At 35.8% G+C, this 19,103-nt stretch overlaps 1 protein-coding gene across 9 annotated transcripts in view; it reads right to left on the bottom strand.

Moving 5' to 3' along the window:
• Positions 1-8,341: 8,341 nt before the first annotated feature.
• The window catches only part of GPR174 (G protein-coupled receptor 174), a 38,133-nt gene continuing 27,371 nt past the window's right edge, over positions 8,342-19,103 (bottom strand). For 3 of the 9 annotated variants that reach the window (XM_025277195.3, XM_025277197.3, XM_025277194.3), the window contains 2 exons: positions 12,822-13,805; positions 8,342-10,883 (listed from right to left, as the gene is read on the bottom strand). In XM_025277195.3, the coding sequence (XP_025132980.1) occupies positions 9,336-10,337 (1,002 nt within the window). In that variant the 5' untranslated portion in view covers positions 10,338-10,883; positions 12,822-13,805 and the 3' untranslated portion in view covers positions 8,342-9,335. Of the gene's footprint in view, positions 10,884-11,729; positions 12,781-12,821; positions 13,806-19,103 lie in introns of those variants that run through there. The other 6 variants (XM_006067011.4, XM_006067010.4, XM_006067009.4 and 3 more) reach the window with 5 other exon arrangements.

The raw sequence follows: 19,103 nt of genomic DNA, 5'->3' as shown, positions 1-19,103 counted from the left end.
TCACTGACTCAATGGACGTGAGTCTGAGTGAACTCTGGGAGTTGGTGATGGACAGGGAGGCCTGGCGTGCTGCGATTCATGGGGTCGCAAAGAGTCGGACACGACTGAGCGACTGATCTGATCTGATACTCTTTTGATGACTATACCTTAAGAGTATAGCTTCAAATCTGTAAGTGTGATGACACCTGCCTTGTTCTTTTCTCAGAATTTCCTTAGCTATTCAGGGTTCTTTGTCATTCCACATAAATTTTAGGAGTTTTTTTTTTTTCTAATTCTATAAATATTTAATTGGAATCTTGATAAGTATTGCATTGGAATCATAGATGCCTTTGGATAGAATAGGCATGTTAATAATATTAATTCCTCCAATCCCTGGACCTAGGTATCTTTCCCTTTCTTTGTGTTTTATTCAATGTCTTGTAGTTTTTAGATTAGAGATCTTTTACCTCCTTAGGTAAATATATTTCTGAGTACTCTTGGTGCTATTATAAATATATATATATATATATATATATATATATATATATAATTGCCAATAGAGAATATTTTACTTATTTCCTGCAAATTTTGATGCCTTTTATTTCTTTTTTCTTCTGTGATTTTCCCAGCTAAGACTTTTGATACTGTGTTGAATAGGTGTAGTGAGAATATGCACCATTGTTTTGTATTTGACCTTATAGGAAAAGTTCTCAATCTTTCACCATTGAGTATGATGTTAGCTGTGCATTTGTCATATAAGGTCTTTATTCTATTGAGGTATGCTCCTTCTATGCCAAATTTATAGAGTCTTTATGATGAATGGATGTTAAATTTTGTTGAAAGACTTTTTTACATCTATTGAGATTATCATATGACTATTTCCTTTCATTCTGTTAAAGTGAGATATTAATTGATTTGCGCATATATATATATACATATATATATATATTTATTTTGTATTGATTTCTTTCACTAGACACCAGCTCTGGGATGGGCCACGTCTGTTTCTTTTGTTTGTTTGTTTGTTTTTTAATTGGAGGCTAATTACTTTACAATATTGTGGTGGTTTTGGCCATACATGCACATGAATCAGCCATGGGTATACATGTGTTCCCCATCCTGACCCTGCTTCCCACCTCCCTCCCCATCCCATCCCTCAGGGTCATTCCAGTGCACCAGCCCTGGGCACCCTGTCTCATGCATCGAACCTGGACTGGGGATCTATTTCACATATGATAAAATACATATTTCAATGCTATTCTCTCAAATAATCCCACACTTGCCTTCTCCCACAGAGTCCAAAAGTCTGTTCTTTGCATCTGTGTCTTTTTTACTGTCTCGCATATAGGGTCATCATTACCATCTTTCTAAATTTCATATATATGCATTATTATACTGTATTGGTGTTTTTCTTTCAGACTTACTTCACTCTGTATAATAGGCTCCAATTTCATCCACCTCATTAGAACTGATTCAAATACATTCTCTTAAATAGCTGAGTAATATTCCATTGTGTATATGTACCACAGCTTTCTTATCCGTTCATCTGCCAATGGATGTCTAAGTTGCTTCCATGTCCTGGCTATTATAAACAGTGCTGTGATGAACATTGGGGTACATGTGTCTCTTTCAATTCTGGTTTCCTTAGTGTGTATGCCCAGCAGTGGAATTGCTGGGTCATAAGGCAGTTCTATTTATAATTTTTTTTTTTTAACATGCAATCTGCTTTTTTTTTTTTATTTTAGTAAATTAAACATTTCAAAAGTTTCTCAGTTTTAATTTCTAAAGGAGTAAATAACAACAGGTATAATCTACATAAATGTGCTTTGACATCTTCAATAATTTTTAATAAATGAAAGGGGTCTTAAGGTCAAAAATTTGACAACTGCTTTAGTAAAGAATATATATATATATATATATATTTTTTTTTTCACTTTACAATATTGTATTGGTTCTGCCACACATCAACATGAATCCACCATGGGCGTACACGTGTTCCCCATCCTGAACCCCACTCCCACCTCCCTCTCCGCACCATCCCTCCAGTTTTTTAAGGAATTTCCACACTGTTCTCCATAGTGGCTTTACTAGTTTCCATTCCCAGCAACAGTGTAAGAGGGTTCCTTTTTCTCCACACCCTCTCCAGCATTTATTGTTTGTAGACTTTCTGATAGCAGCCATTCTGACCGGCGTGAGATGGTACTTCATTGTGGATTTGATTTGCATTTCTCTGATAGTGAGTGATGTTGAGCATCTTTTCGTGTGTTTTTTAGCCATCTGTATGTCTTCTTTGAAGAAATGTCTGTTTAGTTCTTTGGCCCATTTTTTGATTTGCATGTATTGATGCATACTTGCATCTCTGGGATAAGTCCCACTTGATCATGGTGAATGATCTTTTAATGCCCTACTGAATTCAATCTGTTAGTATTTTATTGAAAAATTTTGCATCTATATTTTCCAGGGATATTGACCCATAATTTTTGTTCTAGTAGTGTTCTGGTTTTGATATCAAGATAATACTGAACTCATAAGATGAGTTTGGGAGTGTTTCATTCTCTATGATTTTTTTTGGAATAGTTTAAGAAATATTGGTGTTAATTCTTCTTTATATGTTTGTTAAAATTCATCTTTGAAGCAATATGATTCTGCTCTTTTCTGAGAGACTTGTTTACTGATTCAATCTCCTTAAGAGTAAATGGTAGATTCAAATTTGCTATTTCTTCCTGATTCAATCTTGTAAGTTGTATGTTTTTTAAGAATTTTTCGATTTCTCTTAGGTGATCCTATTTGTTGACACATTGTTGCTCATCTTTCAAAGTTTTTGATTACTGACTCAATTCCTTGTGTATAGGACAAATATTGTATGGTCTGTTCATATTATTTCTTCCTAGTTCAGTTTTGACGGGCTTTATGATTCTAGGGAATTATCCATTTCTTCCATGTTATCTACTTTTTTTTTTTTTTACTTTGATGACATATATCTTTTCATAGTAGTCCCATTGGTTTCATTGATGTTCTGTCTCTCTCCCTCTCTCTTTTTTGATCTTCATTTTGTTATTTTATACTGCAATCTTTATTGTTTCCTTCTTTTTCCTAACTTTGGGTTTGCTTTGCTCTAATTTTATTAATTCCTTGAAGTGCAATTTTAGGTTTTTTATTTGTGATACTTCTAATTTCTTAATATATGCATTTGCCACTATAAACTTTCCTCTCAGAACTGCTTTTGCGATGTCCCATAGGTTTTGGTGATTTGTGTTTCTATTTTCAAATGACTTTAGATATTCTTTGATATTCATTTTGATTTCTTTGACCTATTAGTTGTTCTGAAGTGTGTTGCTTTGTTTCCACATATTTGTAGATTTTTTTTTCAGTTTTCCTGTTGATATCTGGTTTCATATTAGAAATGTGTGGTCAAACGAGATACTAGATATTATTATTTCAATCTTTTTACATGTGCTAAGATTTATTTTATGTCTCATATGATCTATCCCTGAGAATGTCTTGTGTGTACTTGAGAAGAATATGCATTCTGCTGTTGTTGGATGGAATATTGTATAAATGTCTTTTAGGTTCACTTGCTATAATGTATGGTTTAAATCCATTGTTTCTTTCTTGGTTTTCTGTCTGGATGATTCATCCATTTTTGAAAGTGGGGTATTAACGTTTCCTGGCTTCCCTGGTGGTTCAGTGGTAAAGAATCTGCCTGCCAATGCAGGTTTGATACCTGGATTGGGAAGATTCCTTGGAGAAGACAATGGCAACCCACTCCAGTATTTTTGCTTGAGAAATCACGTGGATAGAGGAGCCTGGTGGGCTACAGTCCATGGGGTCGCAGAAGAGTTGGCCACAACTTAGGGACTAAAGAACAATGAATTAAATCCCCTGCTATTATTGCATTGCTGTCTATTTCTCTCTTCAGAGCTATTGGTGTTTACTTAAAATATTTAGGTACCTCATTGTTTGGTTTGCACATATTTATGATTATTACATCTTCTTGATGCATTAATTCTTTTAATGAAGCATATCTTAACTTCTCTGTCTCATGTCCTTTATTTACTTAAACTCAGTTTTGTCTGATATAAGTATAGCTACCCCACTTTCTTTTGGTTTCCACTTTCATATCTTTTTTCATCTCTTCACTTCAGGTTTATGTGTGTTCTTAAATCTGAAATGGGCCTCTTTTAGGCAGTATATAGTTGGGTCTTGTTTTTCTTTTTTAAATCCATCCAGTCACTATATGACTTTTGATTGATAAGTTCAATCCATTTATATTTATACTAATTATTGCTAAGTAAGAACATATTTATAACATCTTATTAATAACTTTCTGACTATTTTGTATTTCCATTGTTTTGTTTTCTCTCTGTCTCTACATACTTTCATAAATTGGTTAGTTTCCATGGTGGTATTCTTTGTTTCCCCTTTCTTTGTCTTTTGTAGATCTAGTCTAGGTTTCTGAGTAGTCCATTTCTAGTTAATAGCAACTTATCTTTGCATGCCTATAAAAGCTCCACCCTTTTACTCTTCTTTTTCATATAATTGATGTTACAATTTACTTCTTTTTATGCCATGTATTTGCTTATAATACAATTTATGGTAGCTATAGTTATTTTTTCTACTCTCTTCCTTTTTTTAACTATAATTGAGCAATTAATAAACATCCTAATATAGAGTTATGGTTTTATGAATCTGACTTTCATCTTTACCAGTGTGTCATGTACTATCACAGGTTTTCCTGCCACTGATTAGTGTTTTTTTCATTTCAGCTTGAAGAATTTTCAACATTTCTTGCAAGGCAGGTCTAGTGGTGGTGAACTCCCTCAGCAATTGACTGGGGAAACATTTATTTCTTCCTCTTATCTGAAAGATACCATTGTCAGATAAAGTTCTCTTGGTTGGCAATTTCTATCTTTCAACATTTTGGATATATCATTCCACTCACTCCTGACCTTAGAGTTTCTGCTGATACTCCAGTATCTTCTCTTTTTTTGCAGGATCTTCTCTTTTGCTTCAGAAGCAAAGCTGAGAGAAAGATACTGGGGTGAGAGTGATAGCCTAATTATAGCCCACCCCTACGAACGAGCAGTTGTTCCATTATTCCTCGAAGATATCCAAGAAGGCAAATTTAAGCCTTTAAATAAGGGCTATGACTATAGATGAATCAGAAAATTTTCAGTAAGGAGTTAGATGAAGAGAACCTAGCCAACAAAAAGTAGAAGAAATATGGTCTTGGAAAAATCAAGTAAGTGGTTAAGACTGAGGAAGTACTGCTGAAGAAATGGTCTGTGTTCAAGAAAGTTATAGTTCACCTCCCACCCCTCAAACACACATCACATCCTTTAATTGTTGAGGAATAAATAAGTTGAAAGAGCCACACTTACTTGAGAATTCATCTTTTACTTTTTTCCCCTCAAAATATAGTACAGTGACGGCAGTGGGGTCACTTCTGAATTGGCTTCAGGAAGGCACATAGGAGGAATGCACTTTATTTGAGGACATTTAAAGTGTGGGCAAATCCCATATTTAAATCCCATTATGTTCTTGAAGTCTACCAAAACATCAGAAATTTCTTCTTGGGAAATCCTTTACCACTTTCTAGGAAAATTTTTCTGCAGCAGTCAAAATGTGTAATTTATAGCAACTTTGTTATTGCAGAAGACACTTGGTCCTCCTGAAAGTACTAGGAATATAGTGAGATGAGAGAGCTGCTAAAGTGGAAGAAAGATAACTAAGATGAGAGGAGAGCCAGAGACAATTGCCCTGACTTCACTTTTTGTTTTATTTCATTGTTTATGGAAATATGTTTTGCTAAGAGCAGAAGGATACAGTGAATGATAGCTTTTCCTCTGCTAAACTATATGGAAAATCAAAATATTGAGTCTTAAAAACTCTTAAAACTAAATAGAAAACATTCTTTCTTTCTCCTCATCTCCTTTTCTTCCCAAAAGACTATACTCTAACAAGTACAAGTATTTAAGTCATTAGAATAACTTGGCCAACAAGTGAGGATAGGGAATAATCTTAGCAGAGTGTGGATAGTAAAGATTCTGTTTATGGGAAGAGTGGAGGGCAAGTGTAAGGTAGATTGGGGAAGTGGTTTATCTTTCCATTTGAGAATAGTATGCAACACTCCAGAGAGAAAGGGAGAGTAGAGCCTCAGAGAACTTACTATCCATGTAGGTGAGAACACTGACAAAGATTCTCAATTATATCAGTTTGCTGAAAAACTGGCTATATATACATGGAATTCTGGAGACAGAAATTTTTATGCAAATACAAAGATCATCTTTATTATGAAAATGTGTATTATAAATATAAATACATTACAAAGCAACATTTTCACAGTGTATTGGGAATAAAAACAAAAAGATGATGTAAAAATGAAGTTGCACAAGAGTTCCAATTATGCACCCTTTCAGACCAACATAGTTTGTTCTGTTGTCCATAGGGCAGATGGTTCCTTTCAATGGAATTACAGGTTAACAGAATTAGTTGCTTAACCAAGTGACAATGAAAATGTATACACCATTTTAATATAATAATAATAACAATAATGAGAATAATAATAACATGGAAATCACTCCAATCAGTCCAAGATGCCTTGGGGGAGTCTGTACTGGCCTTAGAATAGTATGCCTGGAGCAAAGCTGGACCAAAAAAATTACTGAGGACTCTAGAGTTTACATGACTGGCTGCCTGTAGACCTTACTCTGGCTTGTGAATGTAGCCTGATAGTTGCCACTTAAAAGTAAAAAATAACTTGTATATTTTTGTTCTGGCCTAAACTTAGTATAGGCCAAGTATTAGTATAATAAATAGGTATATATGTATGTATATATATATATGGCATCCCCATCAGGGTAAGCAAAGTAGGTGTTTACTTACCATATGTAATCTGAAAGGCACTGCTTTAAGACCCACTTTCTTCAAAATATCGTTCTTTCTAGTCTGTTTCAGTGCTTGTGATCACTCCATTAAAACAAAATATTTACACTTTGAGATAAAATTCATCCCTAAGGCCTAGAATTCAGATATTTTTAGGCAAATTAATATTAAGCTAACATTAGTCCTTAGTACCTTAGTGTGAATAGACTGATCAGTTACTGACTAGAACAAGGGAATAGAAGACAAAGCATATTCATGGTGAGAAGGGGTTAATAAAGTAAATCACAACATTAAATACAAACTTAGTTGGGCAAACCTGAAGAGAAGTGGTAGTTCTTAGCTAAGCAGCATAAGAACACTGGACACTTGTTCTCTCTGTACTTTTCTCAAATGACATAAATAATTTTCAAGGACTCCTGGACTGCTTCATAAATGGGCTCTAACCTCAACATTTCCTCTAAGAAGTTCAGTAATCTCCTGGAAATATTTTTCCTCTTTAAGATAACAGGTATGTTTAAAGTGAAATTAATACATTAATGAAATTAAATCACAGGTCTCCCCCAAATGACCCTAAAAGTGTAGTTCATGATAATATAGAAACTAATAAACACATATAGACAAGTCTCTCATTACAAGTACCCACAAAATTATTACTTCTGATCCCATTACAACACTAAATTATGGTCAAACACAAATCACTTTAAAGCAAATAGACTAGACATAGTTACAGTTACTCATTTTAAAACACAATTTACCACTCTTTTAGAACTCATTTAGCACATCCTTACCATGAACAATTAGGAGATAGATACATACACTATTGCTAGCAGTAAAGTCAGTCTTCTAACAGGATAATATTTTCATAACAAAGCACAAGCAAATCAACACTTGTCTAGAGAAAAGATTAGAAATTTTTCCATTCATCTAAGATATTAGAATTCACTTTGATTTCACTAATCCCCCCCAAAGTATTAATAGCATAACTGTGTGTCTAAAATAACTCCTTTCCTGTATATATGATGGAGCTCTTCTTTGATTTTCTCATTCCTTCCAGGCCAGAATTATCTGTGTGTTATATACCTCACAGATTTTAATTAAATCATGTTTTAAAAGTTAGAGCTGTTTGCCGAAATATTTTTCAAAGTATTCTAATATTTAAGACCTCAGGTTTAATTGCTACTCATATTCTGGGTCTGTTTCTTGCATACTAGATCTAAACAGGTATTACTAAGCAAGGCGTTTTAATAGGTGCCCAATGTCACCAAAATTAATCTTCTGCACTTTTCTCAACAGGGGAAAAATTGACTTTCCCAGCTGCCTTGGAAGAAGTTGTACTGGCCTTAGAATAGTATGACTGGAGCAAAGCTGGATCAAAAAAATTACTGAGACAGGCATGAGTCTACATGCCTGTCTGCCTCTAGATCTTACTCTGGCTTGTGAATGTAGCTTGATAGTTGCTACTTAAAAGTAAAAAATAACTTTTATCTTTTTGGTCTTGCCTAAACTTAGTGCACTGTTTCTTGTATAGGCTCAGAAAGTGCAGTAACCTCTCAGGTACCTCAATGTCACTCTAGAAGCATAGTGGACACTTTCTTTATTTGAAAGATATATACATCTTCAAAGGTGCTGTCTGGAAATAGTTTAAGAGAATCAGAACTGTGATTATCATGCATCTGCTTTCTCCTGGACCTTTAAAGACAATGTGGGTCACATTATACGAACTTTGATAAGCTATCTGTCTGGGATAGATTAAATATGGCAATTTATACAGTCATAGACAGTATGTGAATTAGTTTCTTGTTCTTATTTTAAACATATCAGAGGCCTGAGTTCAGATTTTCATTCTATTAATAGATGTGATAGATGATTTTTCATACTGATACTTAAATGAAGGAAATAGCTATTTGAGTCTTCAAACTCAAGAGTATAATCACATATAGGAGATCAAAATGGTCCATGTTTATAACACCGTTTCACAAAATAATATATTGCCTATCCTACTTAAAGACAACTGAAAAAAAAAAGACAACTAAAACATGATATTGGGATATAAACTGTGATTACTAGTATAAATAGACAACTACATTGTTTCTAAATACAAAGAAATTCAGTGTCCATTGTAACAAAACCAAGTGCTTAAAATTAGTTCAAGCTAATTATTTCTCTGTATCTTAGGTTCCCAGATAAAACTACTGACTCCTGCTGAAAGCATGTGCATATAGAATGTCACTGAAATTTTAGAGCTTAAATCTTAAAGACTTTATGATAAATTACTACAAGGACATATCAACATTAATGATAGTGGAATATAATGCTCTAAATAGATTGTGTTATGAAGACATGAAATCTTCATATAGATAAGATAGAGCATAACTGAAAAGCTTTGATTGCTTGCTGTGATTACTTCCCAGTAGGTAGGAGTATTGCAAATATGTTCTAATATACTTCAGTCCACATCCATTTTTTTTAATTTAACATAATTCAGTTGACACGATAGATGTGGTGTGGTTGCACACAAGTGATTTTGCATGGAGTTTTATGTTATCATGGAACTCTTGTCTTGAAAGCCGTCTTCTGAACTCATCAGTGGTAAAGTAGTATATGATTGGGTCAAGGCAGGAATTCAGACTAGCAAGACACAAGGCAACAGAATGAAATATTAGAATCACCCTTCTGGCTAGGCAGCTTTTAATTTCATTGGACTTGACCAGGAAATCTAAAGGAAAACTGAAGTGATAAGGTGCAAAGCAAATTAGGAAAACTCCTGCACATGTTAGAATCATCTTCAAGGCTTTCTTTTTCTCTCCAAGGTCTTGCGCAACAGGATATTTATCTTGCAGTGATAAAACTGTTTTCCAGGTGCAAAACAGGACGATCAGAAGAGGAGTGATAAACCCAATCAACTCGCCAATGGTCATCATGACAACAGACTGAGCTAGATTGACATTCCTGGTAGGAAGATCCACAAAGCATTTGGTTCTGTGGCTAGGGGTGTCATCATTGCTTCTGAGGAGAGGAAATAGCAGACAAGCAAGGCAGATTATCAACCAGCCAGAAATGCTGATGTATAGGTCATACTTCTGTTTACAGTCATGGAAGCGAAAGGGGTACAGGAGAAACCAAAATCTCCGCACACTGATGCAGACCAAGAAGTAGATGCTTGCATACATGTTGACATACTTCAGATAGAAACAAAACATGCAGAGGCCAGACCCGAATGGCCAGTCATGATTCAAATAGTAAAAGATCCTCAGGGGCAAGGAGAGGACTTGTAGTAAGTCAGCAATGGCCAGGTTTATCATGAATATCACAGCCCGTTTGGTTTCTTTCATATAGCCATAAAATACCCACAAGGCTAATATGTTCCCTATGAGACCTGGCACAAGAATGACAGTGTATGTCACAGCATAGATGAAGTATCGGGAATCTGTATTGTCTCTATTGATCTCAGCACATGTGTCATTAGCAGTCATGTTTGTTTCTAGAGAAGCTGCCTTTGCTAAATGGTGGTTAAAAATCTAAATTTACGATCTACTACTGCTCTTTCTGAAAGATTGATCATTGATGGGCTGGAGAAACTGAATATAGAATAACTTCCTTTTTATTGCATTGGTCAGAGCTTCTAAACATGATTTGGGGGCTTTTCAAAGAACTGTCTGCATGTTTGCTTTGAATTTGTCTACATTAACTACCTGGAAGTATAATGTGCAAGCACAGATGACAAGCTATTATAACTTCCCCTTCTTGTTACTCAGTTAAAAGGCCTTCTGAGACATCATGAGGGCTGATCCTCTCCCATTTGGATCATGAATGTGCCATATAGAAGCTCTTCAAATTCCCATACGATGATAGTCATCTCTTTACTGGTGTTTGGCAGGTTGTTTTTCTCTTTTTTTGGCTCACATAGATGAAAGGTTTACTCTAGTACTTAGTGTGTCTATAACTCTTCAGAGATGATTGACTTGGATGGGTCAGCTTCCTGGGACTTTCTCAGTTATGTGTTGAAAACAAAGTCAGAACTGCAAATGAAAAAAAAAAAAAAAGAAAGCCAATTATTGTCTTGCAAAAATAATAAATTTTGAAAAGTTAATTACAATTTTAATTTAATTAAAATTAAAATTTAATTTAAAAAATCTTGTTTTTGCAAAAACAAAAAAGCTTATGTGTAGAAAAATCTATTACCATTAATGGAAAGTTCTGACATGAGTAAGGGTGATAGATACAAGTTCCATAAGGCACTTTAGAATCACAAGAGAGTATAGCTAGAAGGAATCTGAGAGGTAATCTAGCTCCTTACTACTCAAAATATGATACATGACTCAGCATTACTTAAGAGTTTATTAGAAATGCAGAAGAATCTCAAGTCCCACCTAGAACCTGCTGCATAACAATCAACAATTTAAGAAGAACCACAAGTGATTCTTAGGCATGTTAACATTTGAGAGGCTCTGATATAGACCACAAACATCACTGATTGTCAGACTCACCTGGGGAAGTTTAAAAAAAAATTATAGCTTTCCTTAGACTTCCCAGTGTTTCCCCAAGAAGTTCTGAGTCAGTATTTAAGGCCTGGAATTTGTATTTTTAAAAGGTCTCTATATGATTAAGATATAGCCAACCCAGCATTTGTCCTTGAGTCATCATTCAGAGGCCACTGATTTGGTTCAAATATTTCCCAGATGTCTGAAAATAAGTGGGCAACTAGCCTCTCTTTAAATACTTCCATTAACATGGGTTATTAAGGCACTTTTCAATTATGCAAGACAACACCAGTACAAAGATTCAAAATTTCCAGAAAGTTGACCCAGTTAGGTCCATGATCTTTGTTCTAAAACAAATTTTAACTTAAGGGCATGAATAGTTACCTCAAGGCTGCTGAAATCCAGGAGGACATAACTGACTTTAAAGATATGAGGGAAGAACAGAAATGAAATAGGAATTATAAAACATCCTGCTTTGGATTATCAAATCCATGTGGCTTGAAGTAGGCTTGATTCAGCCCCTGAAGGAATTATTATTGTTATTATTTTGCCTCAATTGCCTGGTAGGTAGAACAGCACATTTTGTTCAAGATATGGTACATACTTTAATTAAACATCCTGATGAATGATATGAACTAGGCATGCAGATTGATGAGGTTAAATACTTCAGATTTCTCATATAAGGAAATAGAGAGATGGTGTCATAAAACACAAAGAAGCATGACTGTAAGAATAAAAGTTGATGCTGAAAGAGTGCTTAAAATTAGATTGTTTAGCCCCCAAACTGAAATGTATCTTTGAAATATTTTCACAGGTAGTGACTTTGATTATGTGGCAGGCAAAATTAGGTGGATGACCAAAAAATCACAAACCCTGGTTTTTCAACCTCCTTTTAACTATTTATGTATAAAAGTCATGTGTGCGTGTATGCTTAATTGTGTCCAACTCTTCAACCCTATGGATTGTATCCCATCAGGCTCCTCTGTCCATGGGATTCTCCAGACAAGAATTCTGGAGTGGGTTGCCATGCCCTTCTCCAGGGGATCTTCCCAACCCAGGAGTTGAACTTGCATCTCCTGTGTCAAATGCATTGAAAGTGGGTTCTTTATTCACTGAGCCACTGGAGAAGCCCATATATAGAAATCATCACCTGCTAATGTCACTGATTAGAAATCAGAAGTTAAAAAATATATATCTAGTAACCTCTAATGAACATTCACCTCTCCTATCACAGTCAGTGGCTTTTAAATCTACATGTCAATCTTGAGCAGTAGCTCTCTTCCCAAATATATATATATCACCTCTTCTTTTGGACATTTTGTCATCATCTCAGAATTCAACTTATGAAAATGAAGCAATATCTATTTATACAAAATCCATTTCCTTCAAGGATGTGTACAAATGCACTATTTTATACATTCCTAGCGAATATTTTAGTTTCCAAGATTGACTAAAGAGCAGTCTAATTATACTTACCATCTTAAAATGTTGACAAATTTTTGCTCTTGAAGCTCTTATTTCTGGGAAGTGATCCTGGATGAGGACATAATGATAGTTCCTATTATAGGATCTATAGGTGCTATTACAGACTCTTGTATAATGTCTACAATAAACATTATATATGTACTAAAATAAAATGAAATATGGCATATCTTGTCAGATCATGTTGTGTCTTTGATAAATCTCCTAATGTATGTTCATCTTACTCAGAGAGAAAATAAAAGTTCTTACAACAAACAGCCTATGTCACCTATCCGATCTGGCCCCTGGTTACTCTTCTGACGTCACCTTCTATGATTCTCCCCTTTGAACTCTGCTCCAGCAATTCTATCATTCTTGCTGTGAGGTGAACAGACCAATAATATTTTCGTCTCAAAGCATTTGAATTGGCAGATTCCTGTGCCTGAAATGCTTTAACCTAGTTATGTATGTGCCTTACTTCCTTGCCTCCTTCAGATCTTTACCCAAGTGGAACATTTTCATGAGGTTTTCTTTCCCTTATCTACCTATTTAAAACTGAAGCTCACCTCTAACTCTTCCTATCTCCCTTTAGTATTTATTTTACTCATTTCCAGTCATAACTAACATACTCTTTGATTATTACTTTTTTTTTTCATATATTTTCCCTACTAGAATGCAAAGTCCAAGAGAACAAGGATTCTTGTATATTTTGTTTACTTGCCTTAAAACAGCACCAAGGACTGTGGAAAACACAAGTAAGTGCTCAGTATTTATTCAATGAAATGCTTTCAGTAAATAAAATCATTTGACTATAAACATCAATGTATCTTATACAAAAATCATCATCCCTCGAAACTTCAAACCAGTTTTTACTCCTGACTTCTTCACTGCTGTTAAGCTCATCCATGTTTTCCCAGGTTGTCTCAAAGTCTTGGAGGCATTGACTCGTTGTCATTTGTTTTCCATTTCCAAACTGGTTCCTGAGGGGAAGATAGTGTACTATGGGGGAAATAACATATGTTTAGGAGTCAGAATTATTTGAGTTTAAATTCTTGCTTTTTAAATTAATAGCTGTGCAACTTTGGGTGTATCATTAAACTTCTCCAATTCTTTAATTTCTCATTGATAAATGAGAATAATCATAGTACCTAACTTAGAGAGTCAATGTGATAGTTGAGCCACCCTACATAATAAATTCTCCAAGCCATGCTTCAGCAATACATGAACCATGAACTTCCAGATGTTTAAGCTGATTTTAGAAAAGGCAGAGGAAGCAGAGATCAAATTGCCAACATCCGCTGGATCATGGAAAAAGCAAGAGAGTTCCAGAAAAACATCTATTTCTGCTTTATTGACTATGCCAAAGCCTTTGACTGTGTGGATCACAATAAACTGTGGAAAATTCTGAAAGAGATGGGAATACCAGACCACCTGATCTGCCTCTTGAGAAATCTGTATGCAGGTCAGGAAGCAACAGTTAGAACTGGACATGGAACAACAGACTGGTTCCAAATAGGAAAAGGAGTACGTCAAGGCTGTATATCGTCACCCTGCTTATTTAACTTATATGCAGAGTACATCATGAGAAATGCTGGACTGGAAGAAGCACAGGCTGGAATCAAGATTTCCAGGAGAAATTTCAATAACCTCAGATATGCAGATGACACCACCCTTATGGCAGAAAGTGAAGAGAAACTAAAAAGCCTCTTGATGAAAGTGAAAATGGAGAGTGAAAAAGTTGGCTTAAAGCTCAACATTCAGAAAACGAAGATCATGGCATCTGGCCCCATCACTTCATGGGAAATAGATGGGGAAACAGTGGAAACAGTGTCAGACTTTATTTTTTTGGGCTCCAAAATCACTGCAGATGGTGACTCCAGCCATGAAATTAAAAGACGCTTGCTCCTTGGAAGGAAAGTTATGACCAACCTAGGTAGCATATTCAAAAGCAGAGACATTACTTTGCCAACAAATGTCCATCTATTCAAGGCTATGGTTTTTCCTCTGGTCATGTATGGATGTGAGAGGTGGACTGTGAAGAAAGCTGAGTGCCGAAGAATTGATGCTTTTGAACTGTGGTGTTGGAGAAGACTCTTGAGAGTCCCTTGGACTACAAGGAGATCCATCCAGTCCATTCTGAAGGAGATCAGCCCTGGGATTTCTTTGGAAGGAATGATGCTAAAGCTGAAACTCCAGGACTTTGGCCACCTCATGTGAAGAGTTGACTCATTGGAAAAGACTCTGATGCTGGGAGGGATTGGGGGCAGGAGGAGAAGGGGACGACAGAGGATGAGATGGCTGGATGGCATCACTGACTCGATGGACATGATTTTGAGTGAACTCCAAGAGTTGGTGATGGACAGGGAGGCCTGGCGTGCTGAAATTCATGGGGTCGCAAAGAGTTGGACATGACTGAGCGACTAAACTCAACTGAACTGAACTGATAGTACATAAGTGCTTAATAACCAACATTCTTATTATTACTACTTTCTGCAACTGCATTATTTTTCATAATCATATTATTCTTTAAATTGCATTGTTTTTACTCTAGTTCAGGGGCTTATTACTTAATTTATCTCTCTATCTCTTCCTTTATCTTTTTCCTTTAAATGAGACCCTTAAAAAGCACTAATGGCTTCCTTTTGCCCAACAAATTACAAAATACATAGTCTGGAAATCAACGGCTTCCTGGAAATCAATCGAGTGCCATCAACATTTAAAATTTTGTCTTCCAGTGTTCTCATGTGCCAAGAACTCCAGCCAAACTGAGCTCCATACCATTCAAATTGACTTTTTCTTCCTCAACAAATAGCTTTTGCTCATTTTGTTGCCCAGCTTGGAATATCTTTTTGTTTGTTTTGCATAGCAGTCCTACTTATTTATGAAGACCTCTCTCAAATTTCCGGTTCTTCATGGAAACTTTATTGTTTAACTCAACAATGTTGTCCTAATTCCTTTTAAAATCCCCATTTATACTTCCATTAAAGCATATACTTCTGCTTTTTGGTTAGTAACTCATTTTATTTATGCTTCTGCCCCTTTTCACCCCACTCTACCACAACAAGGCCAGAAAATTCTTGAAGTCTGGGGTTTAGTCTTATGCACTTCTATATCCTCTGGAACACTTAGAACTATGTCTTGAATGTATTGGGTTCATCCAATATTTATTAAGCAAATAGTTATTCAGCATTTATCATTTGCCAGGCAATGTGCTTGCTACTTTCACTTTTGAAAATCTTCAGAGTCAAATAGCTTACAATATTTCCAGGAAACCTGCCCAGCAACTGTATCTAAGAGCTGAGTACAGTTCAGTAAGCAAGTACTTTTAGAAAGTCTTTACCTGGTTAATTCTTCTAGAGAGAATGTTCCATCAGAATTTTTATTTTAGAAAGAGGTATTCTGTATACATACCATATCTAATCATGTTCCCAACTTCCCTTATCTCTGGCATCTATGACTCCCCAGTAGGCCAGATACATGAAGGGAGGAAATATGTTTGTGTGGACAGACAAAGCAGCTATCTACAGTTATTATTTTACCGTAAAGTTTCACTTAGCCAAGTCTAAATGTTTCTTTTCAGATCTGAAGCACAGTTCCTCTCCAGCAGATTGTGCATCTTGTTCCTCTGCTCTGAGTAGTGCACTTTTAATTATTTGGAGAAAGAGGGAAGGTCATCACTCAATTTCACATCACCAGCGATAATGCCCAGTCATGTTGCTTTTTCTCAGATATCCTAGTTCACAATCACTTCTCATCCTAGAGACCAGGGCATACCAACTGATATTTGGATTGGGTGACTGCAGAAGGTGTTGAAATCTGTACTGATAATTAAAACTTAGTTTAGCCACTATCCACTTTCTTGTTTCTACCATTCATTAAAAAATTTAGTTTTTTCTTAGACAGCTCTCATGTCTTAGGGTCTTGCTCTTATCCACATGATTTATAGGTGTCTATGTTTAGTCTTTCCTTTTTTCTTAAACAAAGCTTCTCAAAATATGGTCCCTGGGCAAACATGGTGTATATAACTTTCTATTTAAAATACAAGTAACCATTTTACAAAGTTCAATTCTACACATTACATTTAAATATTTTCAGTTTTATAGAAGTGATGAGAAGATCACAAGCTGTTATGGTGGGAAAACTGTACGTATTTCCTGTTCTCAGTGCTGACAGGGCTGTGGGGATTTTCCTCAGCTCTTTTGAATGTTCACCTTGTGTCTGAGGCCATACATGAACATTTGGGCAAGAAGGCGTTTTTTATTTTAAGTAAAATCATAAGCTTCCACAAAATAAACTAAGGTCCAAGATAATCAAGTCTTTCTGCCCACCCCCCCCCTTTTTTTTTTGCAGCTCTTTCTTGCAATTTTCTGTTTGAGAGTGTATCCAAACAAAGTATCCAGTGCTTCACATGATTAATTGTCTGTGAAAGTGGATGAGTAAACCAGTCCATTCTGAAGGAGATAAGCCCTGGGATTTCTTTCGAAGGAATGATGCTAAAGTGGAAACTCCAGTACTTTGGCCACCTCATGAAAAGAGTTGACTCATTGGAAAAGACTCTGATGCTGGGAGGGGTTGGGGGCAGGAGGAGAAGGGGACAACAGAGGATGAGATGGCTGGATGGCATCACCGACTCGATGGATGTGAGTCTGAGTGAACTCCGGGAGTTGGTGATGGACAGGGAGGCCTGGCGTGCTGAAATTCATGGGGTCGCAAAGAGTTTGACATGACTGAGTGACTGAAATGAACTGAACTGAAACAAACCTTATGAGTTTTAGTAAAAAGGGCAAGCATGAAGTCTAAAATTAAACCAGTCTCCAGGACCTCACTCCAGGGTTGGCCTTGCTTTGAGATGTAGGTAACTACCTACTGTGATGTAAATTCATGAATTGCCCAAACTCCTTGCTTTAAGAAAGAAGAAAGAAAAAGCCCTTTCCCATTTGTTGGCTGGGGTCCAAACTCCTTTTTCTTAAGGGATAAGCCTTTTGCCTTATACAGAGAGTTTTGGCTTGGGATATCAGCCTCCCACCTTTAAAGATAGAGTCCTGTAATTTAAACCTAGTAACTTTTCTTGAGGAATGTCACTACTTCATACAAACTCAGAATTTCTGGATCATGTTGTAATAGACCTCAGAACTTTTGCATCCTTTGCCTTTCTACTCAGTGTATCTGATGTTTCTGGTCTTGGTACTTAGTGATTTCAACTTTCCACCATTACTTGTGTTTTACTTGTAATTTGAAGCCATTTCTCCACACTATATTATTCAAAGTGTATAGAATTTTGCTTATTAATAGTTTCCTTCCTTCAGAAGACACTGGGGTCTTCAGAAACTTCATAAAGGATCCTGATGAAAAATTATTTAGAATTAAATTTTAAATACTAAAGTACAAATTGCAAAAAGGAATTAGTTAGCTCTCAGTAAAAAGCCCTAAAAAGTACTCATAGAGACTTCAGTAACTACTCTGAAAAATTACCAGAGAACATTTGATATCCCAAGAACAAGGCAATTAATCTGACAAAGGGCAATCTTAATTTTGAATTTTAAATGGCAGATAATGTATATTGTCCAAGAAGTGACCATATACCAGGAACAATTACTGTGGTCCTACACTTCTCCTTTCAGCAGCAACAAACTGAGTCTTCTGGAAACTTTTGGCTCTTAGAGATATCTTTCTAATTATTGACACTGAAGTGTCACTGAAAAAGAAGATTATTGGATTCCTTGACTAATTTTCTAACAGTGACAGAAATGCTATGACAGGTACATGTCCCTTGGCTTTAGATGGAAGCAGAGAGGATGGCACATAACTGCTAATGCATCTTTTTCCCATATTCTTCTTCTTTTATAAGCCACCACATTTGAGAAAAGAGTTATGAATATAAAATGTTAGTAGAGTAGGTATATGTTTCTTTTGCTCTGTCTCCAAAAGGAGGAGTATGGGGGTGTTAAGTGGGGCAAGTCCCAGACTAAACTCTTAGACTCTTGTGTCAAATCTACTCTACTCATGATCTAAGAACAAGGTAATGACATATTCACCTGGAGGTCACTGTAGCCCAAATCTGGAATAAGGATGCCTCAGGTACGAAATATCAAACATAAAATTATTCTGTAGGTCCTCACCAGAACCGTTGTCATATATGTTGGAGATGGCATCATATATATGTTGATTGAAAAGAGATAGTGAAAATTGGGTAATATAGAACCCTTTCATATGACACTCTTTTCATCCTACACCAGTCTTTAAAGTACTACATTCACAAATATCCAGACATTTTACTTTTCTCTAAGACAGGGCTGA

This window comes from Bubalus bubalis, chromosome X, assembly GCF_019923935.1.
Source record: "Bubalus bubalis isolate 160015118507 breed Murrah chromosome X, NDDB_SH_1, whole genome shotgun sequence".
Classification (NCBI taxonomy): domain Eukaryota; kingdom Metazoa; phylum Chordata; class Mammalia; order Artiodactyla; family Bovidae; genus Bubalus; species Bubalus bubalis.
Note: the sequence above shows the minus strand (reverse complement) of the source record. Positions and strands in the feature narration are given on the sequence as shown.